Consider the following 19,529-nt stretch of genomic DNA (forward strand, 5'->3'; position numbering starts at 1 on the left):
AGATCTGATAACATGATTATTATCTTTCAGTGAACTGGCCTTGGAGGTTAGTTACTTTGACACCAGTTTACTCCGATTAGTATAACAGCATGAATGCAGTGTAACACTGAATGTCATGGATTATAATCCCTGCTGCTTAACATACCTCCAGAATTAGTTCAGCATGCTGCTTTTTACCAGCCTCTATTCTTTCATTCACTTCTTTGTTTCTTTTCTCCTCCACTGAGAGAAAGAGGTTTCTCTGTTTTGTTAAGTGCAGTATCTTCCACTGAAGCATTGCTCTAGTGATAGATACATAAGCAGAAAAATAAGCTGAAATTGGGAAAGAAACATTCAAGGGAGATGCATAGCATTTTCAGAGGCACAGCAAGCCTAATTTAGGAGACTGGAAGATTCAAACACATCTCCCATAACTTCAGGCCTACAATCAAAATGGTTCAGCTAGGAGTCTCAGCTCCTCAAAATCTAGGAGGAGGTGTGTAGCTCTAGTGTGCATTTCAAGACATAGAAACTCTGAATCGCCCTTTAAAAGTGTCTCTGTACTGAGCACAGGGGAATCTTAGGGTACATAATCTTCTAACTTAAGCCCAAAAAGCATATAAGATTAAGGACAATATTTAATATCATGATGATAAAGAGCAGCCTACATGGTAAGTTCAGTGATTGTCACCGCTTGGCATTACAGCAATATTATTCAAATGAAACCATGGGAGTATTTGAGGCGATGGGCTCTTATTGCCATTGTACTATGAATATTTACATAGTGAGGCCTTGGTTTTATATCTCTTATAAAATAGCAGCAACAAGGTGCAATAATTCATTAGTTTGCTGCTTTATTTTTAAAGCTACAATGCAGACATTCGAGTTAATACAACCTCATCACACTCTCTGACTTTAAATCTTCCTCTAGAGATTTCAGTTCTTTTTCATAGCTCTCCTTCATCTTTCTGCAGGGGGGAAAAGAGAAATTTTCAGAAACAGTGCTGAAGGTTTACAGAATGTTTACTTCATGTTGATTTTTTAGTTTAGTTTTTCACAACTTCCTTCTCACCAACCAACATGCTCAACATTTCCACTAGGTGGAGAGAGGCAATACGGTACCTAAGGGTCACATCTCAAAAACATATACATACTACGCTGTTCAGCCACAGCTGCCTGTTACACCTTTTGTTTCTCAGGTTGGAAACATCAGTTTAAAATTAAGAGGCTATCATTAGGAACTAAGACAAAGTTAGGAGTTCTTTTTCAAGCCAGCAACAGTAAACAAATCCAAAACACAAGAACAGATGTTTCAGGAATAAATGAGTACACTAGTCTATTAGTAGTAAGTATTACAAAAGAATATTCACAGAAATAGAACTTCTAACCAGATGGACAAATCAGTTGGAATTTGTTAGTATATATCTTCTAGCGTATTATGTATGGTAAATATTAGAATGGATTTATATGGATTCAATAAAATTTATATGGATTCAACGCATGCTAGGGGAGTTCAATAAAATAAAAAGGTTGGTAATGTGAAACATCTATAACCTGTTTCTGTATGTCCGAATGACAGGGAAAATGTTCTCAGGAAATACTGCTGCTGGTGATTCTCACTCCTTCAAGGCGCGAAGGTGGGAGAAAGTAGCCACTCCAAACCCCATAAAGACTTACAAAGAGGTGGTTATGGGGCTTTCTCCCAAAGGTATTGTTGCTCCAAGTGCAAAACTTTGTGCAAAAACAAGTATCAAGCCAGCACTCCCAGAAATTTTAAAAGTAGTTGAATGTGTCCCAAATAATGGCTGCAAAACTTTGTCTGAAAAATTATATTTCTTCTATTCCACAGTTTCCAAAATTATGTTCACTGTTCTCTGATTGGGGGGTGTCTCCACTTGGAACTTTTAAGACTCTTCCTAACCAGCTGGAGATTCCCCTTGCTAAATGGAACCTGATAGACTTGATTAGAAATTGCTCATATAAAAATCAGTCAGTCTTGTAATGTGAGTGGTGAAATTCTGAACACACTGCATATTACTTTTAAAGACAACAGAAATTAACAAGAGATCTTTGATTTCAGATTTGGTGGCACTGTTAAAATAGGTGACTGGGAGATCTGTGTGACGTACACTGAAATTAAACGATTTTGGGCTTGATCCCTAGGGATGTTCTTTCACATGAGGCCAGCAAAAATTCACAGAACTATATTGTTATATACAAACATACAATAAAACATTAAGAAAGTATGGGGTGGGGGACGAGGGGAAGGTGATTTTTCAATCAGTCTTTCTGAAAGTTCAGAACTGCAATGTATTTCCACAGTTCTGTGAAGTCTAGTTTAAAAGTTTGAAATTAAGGGGACTCCGGGAGAAATTCTTACAACCCTTTCCTTTACTACCATTAGTGTAGATATCCAATTAGTGTCAAGATACTGTGCAACAATTATTTCACCTCAGTGTCTTGTTAATTTAGTTTTATGCTGTAGACTTCGTTGCACAACTTCACTACAAGTTCTCATCCTCTTTAGCTGTATATGGCTACCTAATATTCTTCATTTCTGTCATCCCACATTTACATGGCAACAATATCTCCTTTGTCAGGTAAAATGAAAACACTGCTCCTATCAAGATAGAGATGTACTTTATTTCCAGCAGAGCAGAATGGACGTATTGTATGTTTTCATATTCAATATAAAAAGGGAGGTGAGCAATTATTTTTTTACTCTTTATCTATAATTATATCCAGAAGTAGGACAATTCCATATTAAGGAAACATTCCTCAGGAGGATTTAGAGAGATAACAGGAAGATCCTAGTAGCATAGCCCCTCCAGTGCCACACTATCAAAAAGTTGCACAGAACCCAGGACAATTGGTGGCAGTTAAAATACAGACTGCATGCAAATGTTTGCCTCTGCTAGATTTGGGGGACATGAGATTAATTGGCTGAACCTTTTCACTCTGTCTTGCAAAGGATGAAAGCTCACGCCCACTACTAGGCAGGAGAAAAATAAAAGCTCTCCCCTTTGTGGAGATTACCCTTCTTACACAGGAGAATTTGATTATCAGTGGACAACATTCAGCCTCGCCGTCCTGATTCGCTAGCAGACAGACAAACTGGGTCTCATGCAGGATATGAGGGGCTGGTACACATAGACCTGCCCTCACCTATGGCACCTAAATCCCAGAAGCTCTTCCACAAACTACAGGCTAACAGAGAGCTGTGAAGCTTTGGCCATGCTCCTCCTAGCCATACCCCAATGGATAGGGCACAGGAAGTCTACTTTGCTTAGACCACACAAGCCAAAGATTTCTTCTTCAGGGTCACTTCTGTGCCCCCAGATACCACTGTAAACGGGTCATGGCTCGATCCAAGATGTGGTACCATAGCATGGAGTTAACCGTCACAACTGTTGTTTGTCAAATTTTATGTTTGGTATTGTCTCAATACCCTTCATTATTTGCATGTTCCTTTTGCTTCATGATAAGAAACTGCAGATTGAATTATGGTAACTGCCAGCTAACCTTTTTGTTGCAGGAAGTTTCATACCAGCATGCTAGTATGGCTTACAAATCCGCTTAAATTCCCTATTGAATGTTACATTTCAGAATCTCGCAAACCAGCTGAGCTCCTGAGTAAACTGTACTGAGATAATTTACTGTTGTCAAAATGAAAAGATTACATACAGTAGGTTATCTTCAAGATATTCAATTTCCTCCTCCAGGCTTTTCTCCTCCACCATACGATTTGTCAAAAGTTCAAGATTTTCATCTAGCAAAACAGATAATTTCCCCAATCTACAAGAAGAAAAAAATATATGTTAGATCCTTAGTCAGGCAGAAACATGATCTCACCATTTAGCAAGAAAAGCCTTAGTCATAAACCCACAAACTTTAAAAATCTGTATCCAAAAATCTGACAATAAAACCTACTTTGCCACAGTCCTATCCCTTTTTACAGCCCAGCGTTGTTCTTCTTCCTCTAATTGCTGGTACTTTTGGCGTGCACCTTTATTTTCTAATTTAAGTTTTTTATTTAGGCATTCAACATTATGTAGATCTTCTGTAATCTAGAAGTAAGGAGCACTGATGTTAGCTGATTATTCTTTCTGTTTCTGCTTTACCTCATAATAATATTTTATGTTGCTATATTGCCTTTCATCAGAAAATCTTACAGAACTTTACAATGAACCAAGATTCACAACACATAATTAACATATGTGAATGTCACATCGAGATCTCTTCTCTGGATCTTTGTTTCCATGGCCCCATTCAAACCAACCACTCAAGAACAGCCTGCAAGCGGTATGCTGCTCCCAGAATAGGAGCACTCACTGGAGTGGAAAGGTAGCTTGCAGGCCCTGTGCAGATACCCAAGTTAGCTTTAAACCAGCAATGTAGCCACAGCAGATGAAGTTGCTGTTGCTACGAGTTAATTTAAATCACTTTTTCCAGAATGTATGTAGCAGGTATGAAAAAAGGTGGCAAGGATGGCACAGAATGGAAAAATTAAAGAGACTAGGACTCTTAGTCAGGAAAAGTGAAAACTTTATAAAGTTCTCTGTAGTCATGAGCAACATGGAGACAGCAATCAGGGAAAAGCTATTAAGTGTCTTTCCAGTATGAGAAGGATAGGATGCCAAATGAAATTAGCATGAGGTGGTTCAACAAAAACATCCACTTCAAACAACATGAAGCTAAGCTGGGGAATGCTGCGCCACAGGATATTGTGAGTTCCCCACGCAGCCCTGAAGAACGATTAGATAGGGTAAAGGAAGAAAGTCCATCCAGAGCTATTAAATACAAAGATGACACAAATTAATGGAGCGTGCAGTGCTCTTATGAGGAAGTATCATTATATGCTTGGCTTATAACCACTTCCTTGGTCATCTACTGTTGACTATCTTGTCTCCAATAGTGATCAACGAGACAGACTTTTAGTCTAACCTCTTACAGCTATTCTTGTGTTTTTAGCTGTTTGCAAACAACTGTTTGCACGATGTTTCAAACATGAAAGAGGTGCGTTCTGGACAGCAGTATGCCTGGGAGTAAAAGAAGCCACTGACACAAAATACCTTGCTTCAGCTCAAGGCAGTGACTCCTACCTCCACTGTGTGGACTACAAACAGCGAGAAAGTGGGAATGGGGAAGCCCTGGGATTGAAGGAGCACTGGGAAGATGGGCACGCAATATCAAAGTGGGGGGGCAGTAGGAATCATGTCCTGGCTGGAGGAGGTAGGGGCAGGTAGCCAGAAGAGAGAAAGAAGGTGGGAAGGAGATGATTTGGGTCCTGGCTTGTGATGGTGAGAGTGTAATAGAAGTGCAGGCAAGGTAGGCATGGGATGGGGAGAACATAGCCCCCACCTCGTGCTGCCCAGTGGCAGTATGGCAGAGTTTTTAAATGGACCACCACCTTGTTTGATCTGTGCACCTTTGGAGGAGAGTTTATGAATTTAAGTTGGAGGCCACCCCCAGATTACGCCCATGTGTAGTCTGCATAACAACAACAATCTCAGGCAGTGGGCCTTTCTTCCCAAATTCAGCTGATGGAGTGCCATCATTAGTTAGCTTTTCCACACATGCAATGTTAATAATAATGAGATACAGATCAAATCAGCAAAAATGGCTGTAAAAACTGCACACAGGTTTCCAAACCAGGATCACAACCTCATCCTTGTTAACAAGCCTCCCCCACAATCCTCCTACATACCTCTATCTCCCTCATTTTCTTACTGTATGTACACTCCCTCTCAAATCAACATCCTACTCTCATTACCCCCTATTCCCTTGTAACCTAGTTTACAAGATCAAATCCTCAAATCCACCCCACCTCTAAGTGCCCTGTAAGTCTCAACACCACCCCATGGTCTCAGCTGAAGAGCAAATCTTGGCACTACTTTCAGAGCATGAGTAAGAAGTAGAGGCCACACGCTCCACAAATGTTTGCACCTCTTTTGCTCCCTCCAAGCACAGAGATACAGGCAAATCGAAGTGCCCAAAGCACCTCATGTGTCACATTTTGTGCAGGCTTGCTCTCAGTAAGTGTTTCAGCAAGACAAGGATTAGTAAAACCTCTGAGCCAGAATAAAAATCTGTTTCTTACCTTTTCAAGTTCCTTATTCAAATCCTCTTTTTCTTGGGCAATTTTTGATTTTAAAATCAGTAACTCAGAATCAAGCTGATCTCTGTTAAACAAAGCCAATTTAGACATATTTAGGAGGATATTAACAAAAAGTTATTAACTATTATGCATTTTTATTCACAGGCCTCTCATATGAACATAAGCTATGTGAATTTCTGCAAGCATTTGATCTCTATGCCATTCAGATATCCTTATTCATTTCTTCCCTCTGACATATCTGATAGAAAAAAACCTGCAAAGAAGAGAAGGACGTACAGAACTAGTAGTGTTTCTATTGCAAGGATGGTCTGAAAATACAAGCAAAGGAAGAGAGGAGAGCTTGTGGAGAGTTATAATATTTAGTATAAGCAAACTGATACAAAAAGCACACAAGGAGCAAATAGACAGGCCTTCAAGTACATAAGTCCTACCAGTGACCAATCTTCTGGGTAAAATGGGAAAGTCTGAGCATATATTTATCCTTCTTGCTTCTGATAGACATAATATATTTGGATGCTTTATAGGATGCAGTCAATACAAGGGATACTCACTTCCCTTGTCTAAGTAAGAGCCTATCTGGAGAAGTATTTGAAGAAAGAAATCTTATACAGAGTAGGAGAGGATTTCAAAAGAGTAGGAAAAAGCCCCAGCAACCTAGTAGTTTCATAACAAACAGATATAGAAAGAGAAATTCACACTGACTGGGCTTTGGAAGCATATGCCAAACATTGTGAAGGAAAGAATACATTGCCCAGAATCTTTCTTTAACTCAGCTGCCTAACTCATCTGTTTCGCCAAATACTAGAGTGAGTTCTGATGGTCAAACACTCTAAAAGAAATAAAGACACTCACAACATTGAGGATCTATAAAAATATGTTACTAAAAGAACAGAAAGACAATGATTTTCTTCCACTAAGATAGACTATGAAATTCACCATAGCCCACAGGTCCAAGTTCATTCACCAGCTCACAACTATTTGAACCCTCGAAACACAGGCGTGGTCAACTTCCCTAGCACAAATATTCCTAGCACGAATTAAGTCAATACTCAAGAGAGTAAAGATTTATAGAAGCTTATAAAGCAGTTTATAACTGCCTACAGGATCAAAGGCCATGGCCAGATGCTGGGCTGCTGCTCATTTTTTACAATAATTGCATCGTTAATTAATGACGACATTCATTTCATGAAGATGTTAATGGCTTAGGTCTGCCATCAAGAAAAATAGTAGTTAAAACCGAGTTCAGAGCAATAAGTTCATTTTATCCAAGTTTCCAAGGATTCGTATTTTCTTCTTTGTCAAAGGGTTCTTTGCTCAGCTTGTAAAGGGAAGTGGGTTCAAACAAAATGTTTGAATCACTAGGAAGATTTCCTTGTTTTTCTTTTCCATCACCTCACTCATATAACCCTTCAGAAGGTCTACTGCTGAGCCAGAAGAGAAGCGGCTATGGATCTAGCTTGGATGGCACTAGCTTGAGGATCTCTACCTCATCCTCCACTGGTGTAATACAGACAAGCCCACAGAATGATCCCCTAGGTTATTTTGCTTATTCACATTGTCTGTGATGCTTTGCACCTCAGGGAACACACAGAAGAAGTAGTCTCTGTGCCATAGAAAGGATAGTTTTTCCAGCTGACAGAAAGATGACACTGTGTGCAGGGAGGAATGACTTGACTTTCCCACCATACATACTGTTAGAATAATGGAGTATGACTCTGCTCCAAAAGGCACTGTTTGTGAATATTTCTTCCCTAATAGCAAATTCAGATCAGCCCCAGCTATCCCCCAAATTTTGCTGTATGGCCACTGAAGCCAAAAGAAGGCTCCCATTTATATGGGGATCACTTGGATCTGTTAGTTTTCTCATAGTATTAAATAGTTCACATACTTTATAGAATTTGACTGGTTCTTCATAAATATTGGTGTAAACTTCTCCAGAATATGCTGATGCAGGTTTAGCAAAAAGATGAAAGAATCTGATAATTCTTACTTCTTTTTTAAGAGTTCCAACATGTTCATTTTTTTTAATTCCAGGTTTTTTTCCAATTGCTTACTTGTTTCTTTCTGTTTTGCTATAAGAGCCTCTTCATTAAATATAGCCTATTAAAAATAAAACAGACTGTCATAATATATGGAATTTCCAAAAGAGCAGACAAATAATCCCTTTACTGCAAGTAGTCTTTTTACTTTTTTAAAGATTGTATAACATCTTCATGAGATTCTCCTGTACTATTTTTAAACTACTCTGAGATTTCACAGTCAAAATTACTGACAATTTGCAAAGAAAGAATGTTGAGGAAATAGTGGTCAAGGCTGTTTTTATTGTATTTAATCACTGAAGGGGTTTTAAAAAAATCAATCCAGGGTGGTAATGAAAAGAAATTAAAAAAATATGACCTATAAATACAGTCCTTTAAGGCCTTTTCTTCACTGCAGAGTTAACTCAGGTACAATTCTGGAGTTTTTACTAACCTGATACTCATTCAGACAGAAAGGACTTTTACTTGAAAGGCAGCAGTGCTTCTAACAGAAGCTGGCGAGTCCAGGGCAGAAAATGATGGTTTGCATCTCAATTTGGCTCAATGCAAGTATTAGTTTTGCAATATGGTTGCTTTCAGCAGTGCTGAGGTAACTCAGCAGATGTTAAAGTGAATGCACATAGTTTGAGTTAACTCTGCAGGAAATTGTAAAAGGAAAGACAAAGACACAGTTCTTTCCATACTTTTCTCAGAGAACCTATCCCTGCAAAAAGGGAAAAATCCTTTTGGAGCAGGCAGGGTTGAACTGGTAGCCAATATTAAGTAGACAGCAGACAGAGAAAGCCTGGCTGTATTTTAGCCCTATTAGCTTTGACTTTCCAGATATTGAGCTTCCTAAAAATTGTCATGTCCACCAGCATGGACTGACTTACACTGGAGAGTGCATTCCCAGAAAGTTGAGTGTAACAAATTTCCACGAGTTCCCTGCTTACTTCAGTTTCTAGAACGGTCTTCCAATACAAACTCTCCCTTGATATTTGAGCAAAATCTTCTCTTTCCTAAATTTCTTCCTATTTCTCCCCCTTATATCACCCTTGAACTGCTATGAATATCTTTCCTCTCCATGTTTGTATCCACCGAGTATCTGTTGACTGTCATTTCATTTTTTCAGCTAGTCCTCCAAATAGCTCCACCAGAGCCATGTGCAGCACTGGGGCCCAAGTCATCCTCTCACTGACTTTTTTTGTGTTCTCTATAAGCATGTCTTTATAAATGAATTCACCAGCACAGAGTAGCCAGTAATTTTGTTATGCTGGTAAAAATATTCTATATAGACCCTCTATTTTTGACAGTGACTTTATAACCGAGTAATTAACTCAATAATGTTAGTCAATTAGACATCATGTAAGCTTATTTTTTTTCTTACAAGTCGGAGCCCCCACTTATCTCTAAATTCCCCTCACCCTGATCAATTATGAAATTAAATTTTGATCTCTGCAGTAACATTGAAATAAGAACTATTTTGCTAATAACTTACCGTTGAATTCAAAGTTATTAAATGCTCTATGTTCAATAATTTTATATTCAAGGTTTCAAATTCATCCTTTTTCTCTGAAGTTTTTGCCTCCTGAGTATCAAGGATTTTCTTCATTTCTCTCTCCTACATTACAAATAATACAATTAATTCATCATGAGCAATGTACTGTGTATAGTTTAAAAACATATATTCAAACATAGCAGTTTCTGGAGCCTTCCAAAATTAGATGAGCACAAAATGTATACTGGAAGAAAATAATTTTCTGCAAAAGCCACAGCTATGTACCAATTGAACAAATTTTATATGAAAGCAAAACAATAAGTGATTAACATAATATGCAAATTAGGATCTGAGCAGGCAAAATTTCATGTGATTTTATTCCAGTGTAGGGACTTGATCATACCATCCTAAGAACAGTTACAATTCTGTTCTGCAGAAAAGTATTTTCTACTAGGAAGTTTTCTTTTAATCTATTAATCTATTTTTATGTTATCTTTAAGAAAGGATATCAAATATACAGAACTGAAAGTAAGGCAGAGTATAAAAAACAGCAAAACCCAATCTCGGCACTTTCTAGAAAATATAGGTGTTTTTATTTTAAGCAGTGTGTCTGGAGGGCTTGAAATCCCAGCCTGTGATGTATTATTTGTCCCACAGCCAGTAGTAAGCACAAATACTTACAAATGACATTCTGAGATGTGCTCTAGAAAACAAATTTCATGTACCACAAAATTCTGATGTGTTTGTGTGCATTTGTGTGTGCATATATATATATATACACCATCCCCATCACCTGAACATATGTATACAGAAGTCAAAACAGTTTGTGCATCTGTGCACCCAATGGCAAAAAAGGTCACTTTTTTGTTTTGCCGCTATGGAGGCAAAAGTTAGCTCCATATGAGAAAGCTAAACATAACATTCAGCGTAATTTCAAAGGTCATTTCATTTTATGGTTCTATATAAATATTTGATCAACTGTGAAGTACATTTCAAAAGTTCTACCTTTCTGTCACAATCTTCTTTTTCTTTCCCAAGTTTATTCATTTTTTCTATTTTTTCTTTCAATTCTTTTAATGCTGCCTTTGCCCTGATTATTTCTCTTTCTGTTTCTCTTGTTTTATCATAAGTATCATTTAAGAGTACATTTGTGTTAACTTTCTTTGCCATCCTTTCATTCAGCAAGTCTACACTTCCTTCATACTGTGTCCGCAAGCGTTCTTGTTCCTCGCTGGAAAAAAATAAATAACAGAAGCAAATGATATTTCCTACTGATCATTCAGATCAAAGACTTGGTTCAAATGTTCATGGAAATGAATACTTGCCTATCCATACGTTAACAATTCAGTCTACTCTAGCACTATATGTACTATAAGCACAATATGCGCCAGTACCTGTGATTAAGGCCATCTAAGAGCTTGTATTCCAATGGAAGAGCTTTCAGTTTTTTACATCATAACCTTTTCTAAGCTTTGCTTCTTCTGGTATGATTATTTTCTGCAAGTTTCATTATCATGGAAGTGCTGCTTTCAAGCACCAGAAGAATGAAGAAAGCAGGCTCCCCCCAAGAAAATGCAGTGTGATTTATTTTTGAACAGCTCTAGCAGCATGGTAAAAGTTGACAGTAACATGAAATCTGGCAGGGAGGAAACAAATATCTCCCAAGTCTCTGTATCCTCTTGGGATAACTCCTTGAACAGGAAGATGGATCTCTACCTCAGTTGCTGACAAGGATTCCCTGAATCAGACCTTCTTTCAAAGTTATGTTTTGTTTTGTTTTACTGAAAACCATGATCTTTGTAGTTGTTCCTTAACTTTAATTGTTAAAAGAGAAGATTCTCCCCACCGCTGCGAGAAGCAAATCTGCAGCCAGTTTTCTGTAAACTAGCTTATCAATGCCACAGGGGGCTGGCAGCAGCAGGCAGTCTCCACTTTTCAGGAAACAAGATCTTAAAAATCAGACTTGCTGCTGCAGCAAAGAGTTGCCTAGGAACATTTGTGGCTAGCTGCAGGGTTGAGGGACAAGCGCTATTCACCATGTTTTGGTAACACTTCATTTCTCTCTAATCATCTTGCCAGCATGATTTTCCTTATTCAAATGAATACATACCACAGTGCAGCATTCTGTTTTTCACAAAGAGCTTGCTTCTCATCCAGTAATGCAATTTCATGAGCAATGCTTTTCAAGGCAGACTGCAACTGGTCTATCTGAGCAGCACTAGATTCACGTGCAGCAGTAACAAGAGCTAAAAAAAAAAAAAAAAGCAAAACATGCAGAGGCCTCTTAGCTATAAAACGGCATATATGAGACAATGCATAAAGGGACTGATCTGTAATCTTTACTTCACTGCCATAGACAGTGTCACCTGGTAAGGGATAGCTGTGACTCTAAGGGACTATCTAAATAACATTCCCCAAATCACACAAGTTATTTTAATGGTTTAGTCTTATCACATTTTTCCTGAGTCATCTGCATTTGCTGGTGAGGAGAAGCCTGCAGTACTCTCACCAAACAATCTCTTTTTCATGCTATACATCCAGGAAATTCCCATCACACATAAAAAAGCACTTCTTTTTCTGAAAAACCCTCTGCCCAGTCAGCTCTGGTAGCCAGGGAGATAGAACAGCATCACCTTGCTTGAAATTCGATAGCATTTCTCCCTGAAGAGCCACTGCCGTGTGAAACCGAAGAAACGGCATGGAGGGGCACTGTGGCTAAAGCTCCTCTGTGCAGGGGCGTTGTACTACAGCATCTTTTCAGCTTCTGAGCCAACAGTCACATTAGTGTACAGCCACCCCCACAAAAACACTCAGGCAGTGCAGAACAGCAGCAGCCAGTATAAACAACCCACTAACTGCATAGCAACCACATGGTATAGGCAGAGAGAAGGTGAGGGAGGAAACTCACTATAAAAAAGTAATCAACAGACACAGAATATAGGTGGAAAAAAACAAGAAACTCAGGCTTCATGATGAGCCTAGAGCTGATCTGACTCTGTAGTCCTCCAAAAGGAGCACACCTGTTCCCCCTGGCCACTCTGCCCCATGTTCCCATCCCTTCCCCTGTGCCACCACTAAAAATCATGCAACCTCATGGTTATCCAGATAAATAAAACCGACTTCCTTGCTCCTCCCAGAAAGAAGAAATTCTAGTGTTACTCATCTAGATCAGCTCCCTGATCACTTTGCTTTGCGGCTACATGGTCACCTGTGCAAGCTGAGGGGAGGCAGCAGAATATGCCTAGGGCACTTTAAAGTGAAGTCTTACCTGCGAAAAAAAAAAAAAAGAGAATTTTTCTCCATACAGCTCCGTAGAGCTCAAAGCTTGGTTTCATTTAGATGCCTACATCTGAGCTAATCCTTTAGCCTCCCTTCATAGCCAGTGGAGAGAAAGAGACACTTTAAGCTCATGATGCCTCTGCCTTATTTTAAACATCTACTCTAGGGTGAGATGAACCATGCCTAAAAGTGCCTTTCTCTTCACTGGCTGTAAAAGTCAGTAGATTAGCATTTGGTCAGATGAAGCCTACCCAAAAGTAATCTCACATCAGATAAGTGTTATTAACCCCATTTTACAAAGAGGAAACTTGCAGCACGCAGTGCTCAAGTGCTCTGTCTCAAGTGTCACAGAAAGGCTGTGGCACAGCTGAGACTGGAACTCAACGCTGCAGTTCTCCAGTCATTCATCTGGTGCTTGTGCATGGTCTTCAGTGAAGGTAGCTCTCATTTATATTATTCTGTGAGAGAATATTCCCTTATGGTATCACACGTCAATGAACACCCATCTTCTTTCATTAACGGGTTATTGAAAGTGATTCACCTTTATCAGTAAGATTTATGTTATAGAACACTTCTTCAACTTGTTTAAGTACCTATCAAATTCAGTTCTCTTCTATTTTCAGAGCTGGTTAAGTCAGTACTACCTGTCATCTCCGCAATAATCACTCCTGGAAAATTCTGCATTCTGACGCGAAGATTGCTGTTTTCTATGGTCTCCTCTTCTAGGCGTTCAAGGGTATGTCTTCTAATTTCTTCCTGACAATTAACAAATACACAAATACCCACAGTGGAAGTCAGAACTAACTAATACAATAAGAGATGAAAAAGCACTTGTTTCTTTAAAAAAAAAAAACCCAACATTATTTTGCCTCTTTTTTACCTAGCTGACACTGAATGTTTTCCACCCCTAGACACTTCATCCCCCTTGCTCAATATTTGCTCTCTTTCCTCCTTTCTTTCTCTCTTCAGATAACAAATAATTTGTTCTACAGTTAGCTGCCCCAAAACCATGTAGCTCCAGTAACTCTTGGCTTCTGACAGGTGCCAATCTTCAGGAAGCTGTTCCCCACATCTCTGCTACAAAAATTGTGCTGGCAGGGAAGTTATTAGCTGTCACCTTTTGCTGTTGAGGATGAAAGGTGTCATTCTCCTTCCCCCATGGCCTGAAGCTATACTGAAGAGAAAGGACCCTAGCTGGCTTTGAGACACGCTGTCACCTGGCTCTTGCTTTCTGGTGTGAGAAGGGTCACTTTTAGAGTGATGGTGGAGCAAGAGAGAACAGACTGAAGCGATTGCAGAAGGAGCCCTTAAACAACTGAATCCCTAAATTTGTGTGACTGAGAAGTGCAGGTGGGTTGATACAGCCCCATGATGTCTGAGAAAATAAATCACTGTTTAAATGGATGTTGACATTGGTATTTACTGACATGCCTTATGCATAAACTCAATCCTATCTTTCTCCTTTAGTTTTGCTAGCAACTACAATCACTAGCTGAGACACTGTGAAAAGAAAAGTCACTCTCTGGAGATCGAATTCTATATGCATGCACATAAACCACTCTCCTTTCCTTGGGAAGATGAAATATTTAGCAGTGTAAAATAAACGTGTAAGACTAAAAGGTTTTAATTTCATATGAACTACATCCTCAATTAACTGAAGCAGTGAAAAAGAAAACAGCTTTCTGATTTCAGCGTGTTATATAAAACACTCATCTGAGAGGTTAATGCAGAGCTGGTCTGAAATAGATGATTTAGAAGAGTAGTGAAGGAGAACAGAGAGTTTTAAAAGATTTACATTTATCTAGACAAATACACCAAGGAGATACTTTTAAAAATACATTCTGCTTGAAGCCATTCTGGCTTTAATGACCTCTGAGGTCTTACAAGAAAAGTTGGTTACATATGAACAGCCACCCTCAGGTGATGACTGCTGTAAGATCTCTTATTACCACACACAATGCAGGAAAGCCAAACTGTTCAAAAAAAAACCCCCAAAACATTGCACTGACTCACAGGGCAAACCGCCTATCTGCTACTCTCTACCATCTGCTGAACCCAGTAACATTAGTGGATATAGCCTCGCAATATCCCTGGGAGGGAGGCATTATTTTTCTCCCTTGCGCAGATGGCATTAAGGCCCTGACGATGTGAAGAGCTCTACACACGTTGACCTCTGCCTTCTGGGGATTTTCGTGATGCTCCTACTCATTCATGGTAGATCTGGGCCTTATGTCTCTTGCTCAAAAGCAAACCATGAAGATGTGATAGAGATGGGAACAGAACTTCAATCCTGAGTCCCAGTTTACTCCGCTGAGCACAAGATCCTTCCTCTCCTGACTTCAACAGAAGTTTGGGCCCTCCTCAAATTTCACTAGCCCCTAGGGAAAATGACACCTGCTCTTCCCAGATTAAAACATTGGTCCCACAGCAGGAGCGGTGAGGCCTGGATCAGCTGCATGATTTATCCCAGTCAGGTTGGCTTGTTCTACTACAGCCAAACTTCTGCAGGCAGCAAAGAGTATGCAAGCATCCACCAACTTCACCTGGAACTGCCTCTCTCTTAAGAAAGAGCGTATCTTGCACAAGAGAAAACTTCTAATGTTACAACTGTAAAATAATAATTGCATGGTTACCAAGTAACTCTTGTCCTTATATTTAAAACTAAATATTAGATTTTATTACCAATTTCTTAATAGCAGCAATAGTATCTTCAAGATGCTGCACAGTTTCCCCACTGAATACATAGTCTTCATTTTTCAGCTGTTTTTCTGAATGAAAAATACAGTAAAATTACAATTTTTTAAGATTCAAATATTGCTCCATTGTTCTGCAAGAGTTATTCTGAAAGAGAAGGATTTGTTTTTAAATTATTTGCTAAATCTGTTCTGCCACATTCTAAACTAGGTCAGCGTCTTTCACACTCCTCCTCCTCCTCCTCCTCCTTCTCCTCCTGCTGCACAGAAAAGGCAGAGGCATAAGTGGTGTATGAGGTCCAGAGGCCCTGATAAAATGTTCGATCACAAAATGGTTATAATGTAAATTCTGCAGAAATGATCTTTTAAAGCAGTCATTGAGAGAAGTTTGTAGAAGTTATTAAAATAAAGTAAAAGCTGTGGATCAAAATAATTTCCCTTTAAATAGGGTGTAGTTAATCTTTAGAATTTTGCCAAGCAGTTATGGCTTCATTATGGCTCTTTCCAACCAAAAATACTAAACCGGATGCATCAAAGCCTGAAGTGAGATTTATGTTACAACTGAAACTACTCTTTGTAATGTTAAATTTAATTTAGCTTCAGCTGCAATAATAATTGCAGGGATTTGAATTCTGCCAAAAGATTATTGTACCTGTTACAGTGGCATGACATTTTTTTATACACTGTCTTTGTAACAGGGGCTAAATCCTTAAAGGAAAAAAAGTAAATTCTTAATCCAAGCATAAGTGAATCTCTAGTGAAGACAACACACTCAGCCATCTGAGATGAGAGCTTTGTCTTTAATTTGACCTATGAACCCGTCTGAAAACTAGAAACTGTCTCACTTCACTAGGATCTTAATCCTGAGTTAGTGGGAATGAAGGCCAGGTGCAGCCACTACCGCTAGCGTGCCCATCTTCAAGCTTGATGATGATAATCTATCAATATGGCATTTTCAACAAAATAATGGCTCCCAGTGGGAGAGATGTCAGAAAACAAACCCATTTACATAGCAAACATTACAGTGGGTGTAAGTCAGGGCAGAATTTGCCGCATCTTCACCAATTCATAGTAATTCTAGGCAATTACTTCAAAGTGAAGTCTGAAATCATACCTTTTTTACCACTTTCAACTTAACAGAACTGTGAGTTATTTTCCTCAGAAACACATTTAGGGCATATTGTGCATAAATAAAAATCGATGTTAAAATCTAACTTCAGTTCTGCTTGTCAAGTCTTTTTGCCAGTTCTTTAGGTCTTCAGTCTCTTCCAGACCCCCCCTCTTGATTTTTTATTTATTTTTCTCTCCTCTTTTGCACTTTCACTTGCTCTCTCAAAATCTGTATTTCCTAGATGAAACATCTCCTTCAGAAAAAAATTGAGATAAAGCATTCTCATTTTTTCAATTTCCTACTTTGCCCATTACTAAGCCAAAACTAAATGCCAAATGTAAACTAAACCTCAGTGAAGTATAGGTTTCCCAAAAATAATTTTTCACTGCAAAAGTGACCTCTTTCAAAAGCCTTACCATTTTTTCCTATGTGCTGCTCCAAAATTCAACCTTTTTTTCCCACCCCCCCTCACTGCCAAAACTCTTCTCCTAATCAAACCTTTAAGCCTTTTAAAAATAGCATAAAAGTCATGTGACTTATGCAAAAAAATGTCAATTATCCACTTGCATTCCATCTCCTGGCATCTCTCTTTCAGTGCCACAAGCACAAACTTCTGGCCCCAAAACAGCATCAGTCACAGTTTATCCCCTCCACACAGCAGAGCGTTACTTGCATACCACATCCTTGAAAACTATAGAGTCACTGGCATGCCCCACCCGAAATCCCTCCTCAAAATCCCCAGTTCCTTAGGGCACATGATGAACTGCAGCCTGACAGAGGCCAGGAGGGCAGAGTACTGAAACCACAGACATTTACTGGCTATGTATCTGCACATCACATTAGATCTCCTGCTACAGCTTATGTCGCCCCATGCCACTTGTCTCATCTATGTATGCCTTTTTCTGACCTCTAGATTAAAAAATCTTTAAGGAACACTATATTTGTACAGCCTTTAATACCAACCTGTTGGGATAATGCCCTGCAACATATCTCAAAGGTAACAGGGAAGCTCAGATTCTAGCTCCATATAGCCCTTAGTCTGACAGCTGAGGCTTCCAGAAGTGAGTATTTTTCTATAACCACAGACTGTGCCCAATACTGGCAATTTATAAGAAAGCAGTTTTGTTAGACAAGAATAACTTTCCATTACCGTAAACCAGATTTGACAGCAACGGAAAGTCTTGAATGTTCTGAAATGGAAAAATTTGAAATGATAACCTAAACGCAACATGCCCCCCAGCCCAGAATCCATCCCTAGAGACTGTTCAGCCTTAATGCACACCTCAGCCTACTTCTCAAAGAGGAGTATTCTACAGCCAGAAGAAGCTTGTTTGAAATTTGTCTCCTGATGTTTATTTTATTTGTTGCTTTTCCTCTGGCTAATTTTATTATTCTTAGCTCAATTTCCTTGCTTACACTTAAAGCAATCCTTCTCTTGCATGATGATTAAGCTTTCCTTCTAAAGCAAATTCATCTGCTCTTAGTCATTGCTTCATCTCTTTCATGAAGGCCTTTGCACCAGATTGCTGATTGCTGAATTGTTCCAATTTTGTGTCTCCGTAATCCATTCTGCTACCCTGAAAGTAGGCTGTATTTCTTAAAAGAGACACTGTGATAAATGTGACTCCATAGGTCACATTTATCTTCCAAGAGAGCCCAAGAGCTCCATAAGCAGGTTCTTGTTTGATGCAGCCCAGGAAAAAAATTAACATTCAAGATAATTCAAGGGCTTCTAACCTCTCAAAACCTGCAAGGAATGAATCTGTGCTTTGAGCACATCTAAAATTTCCTTCTCCCTTCAGATACCATGCCACGTGCTCACTTCGGAGGCCGAGGGCACCACGGGCATCGGTCTCGCACCAGCTGCCACAGTGCCTGGCCACCGGGCAAAGACCACCTGCTTTCTTAATGTGCCACCAGATTTCTGGGTGAAGATTTCTGGTGATTTCTGCCCCAGAATGTCAGCACTATTTGTAGTGAAGAGGTTTGTACCCACATAGAAACTGCAGCTGTTCATGAAAAGTCTTTTTTTTTTAAACAGCATTTTCAGAAATAAGATGTAGCAAAAAGGCTTGAAGAGGAAAAACCCTAGACATCTTCACATAGGTGCTTGCCAAAAAGTCTTGGGAGTCCCACAGAGGAACCAGATGGCCACAGACGTGATAATAAAACCAAAAAGGCAGAAGAAAATGCATTAATAATCATGGCAGCCACCTCATTTAGAAATAGGCTGCCCACGCACGGTCCCTCCCCGCCATCCTTTGCCATGACTCCGTCCTTAGGGTTTTATGATTTCCACGCTACCTGTGCTCCAGGGTCAAACAGGGAGAGACAGCCCACGGGGATGACATTAGGTGGATATTTAAAAAGGCCAGTGATGTTTAAGACCAAGCAATACCCGTTTCCCCTACAAAACCTGGGTCCCACCTGTGCCCACAGTATAAAATATATGTAAAATGCCAGGGCGGCGGCTCCCTGGAGCCTCGCTCGGTGCACTGTACCGTCCCCAGGGAGACCAGTGCTCCCAGTGCCGGGGCAGCCAGCCCCACTGGGAGCCTCCCCGCACCCCGGCCCCCCAAGCACCTACCCAGGCCCTGCAGGCGGCCGAGGGCAGCCCGCGACACCGCCATGGCGGCCTGTGCAGGCCTCACCGTTGCTATGGCGGCCTGTGCAGGCCTCGCCGTTGCCATGGCAACCTGGCCTGGTGGGCAGGGCGGGGTGGCCCACCCCACCCTGGGGCCGGCAGAGGGACAGAGGGACCCCAGGGACAGGGACAGAGCGCGTCCCCCTCACGCGCAGACCTTGCAGGGTGCCACCCGGGCCCTGATTACAG

At 40.0% G+C, this 19,529-nt stretch overlaps 1 protein-coding gene across 1 annotated transcript in view; it reads right to left on the reverse strand.

Annotated features, from left to right (window-relative positions):
- LOC112976270 (coiled-coil domain-containing protein 175-like) overlaps positions 1-19,326 on the reverse strand; it is a 31,683-nt gene extending 12,357 nt beyond the window's left edge. The window contains exons 1-12 of the mRNA XM_026087290.1: positions 19,284-19,326; positions 15,575-15,660; positions 13,537-13,648; positions 11,724-11,859; positions 10,619-10,844; positions 9,614-9,736; positions 8,088-8,197; positions 6,080-6,161; positions 3,910-4,046; positions 3,664-3,774; positions 876-947; positions 146-281 (exon numbers count right to left, since the gene is read on the reverse strand). Of these exons, the coding sequence (XP_025943075.1) occupies positions 146-281; positions 876-947; positions 3,664-3,774; positions 3,910-4,046; positions 6,080-6,161; positions 8,088-8,197; positions 9,614-9,736; positions 10,619-10,844; positions 11,724-11,859; positions 13,537-13,648; positions 15,575-15,660; positions 19,284-19,326 (1,374 nt within the window). The remainder of the gene's footprint in view (positions 1-145; positions 282-875; positions 948-3,663; positions 3,775-3,909; positions 4,047-6,079; positions 6,162-8,087; positions 8,198-9,613; positions 9,737-10,618; positions 10,845-11,723; positions 11,860-13,536; positions 13,649-15,574; positions 15,661-19,283) is intronic.
- Between the last annotated feature and the right edge of the window lie 203 nt (positions 19,327-19,529).

The sequence above is a fragment of the Apteryx rowi genome, unplaced genomic scaffold (assembly GCF_003343035.1).
Source record: "Apteryx rowi isolate R43461 unplaced genomic scaffold, aptRow1 scaffold_710, whole genome shotgun sequence".
Classification (NCBI taxonomy): Eukaryota; Metazoa; Chordata; class Aves; order Apterygiformes; family Apterygidae; genus Apteryx; species Apteryx rowi.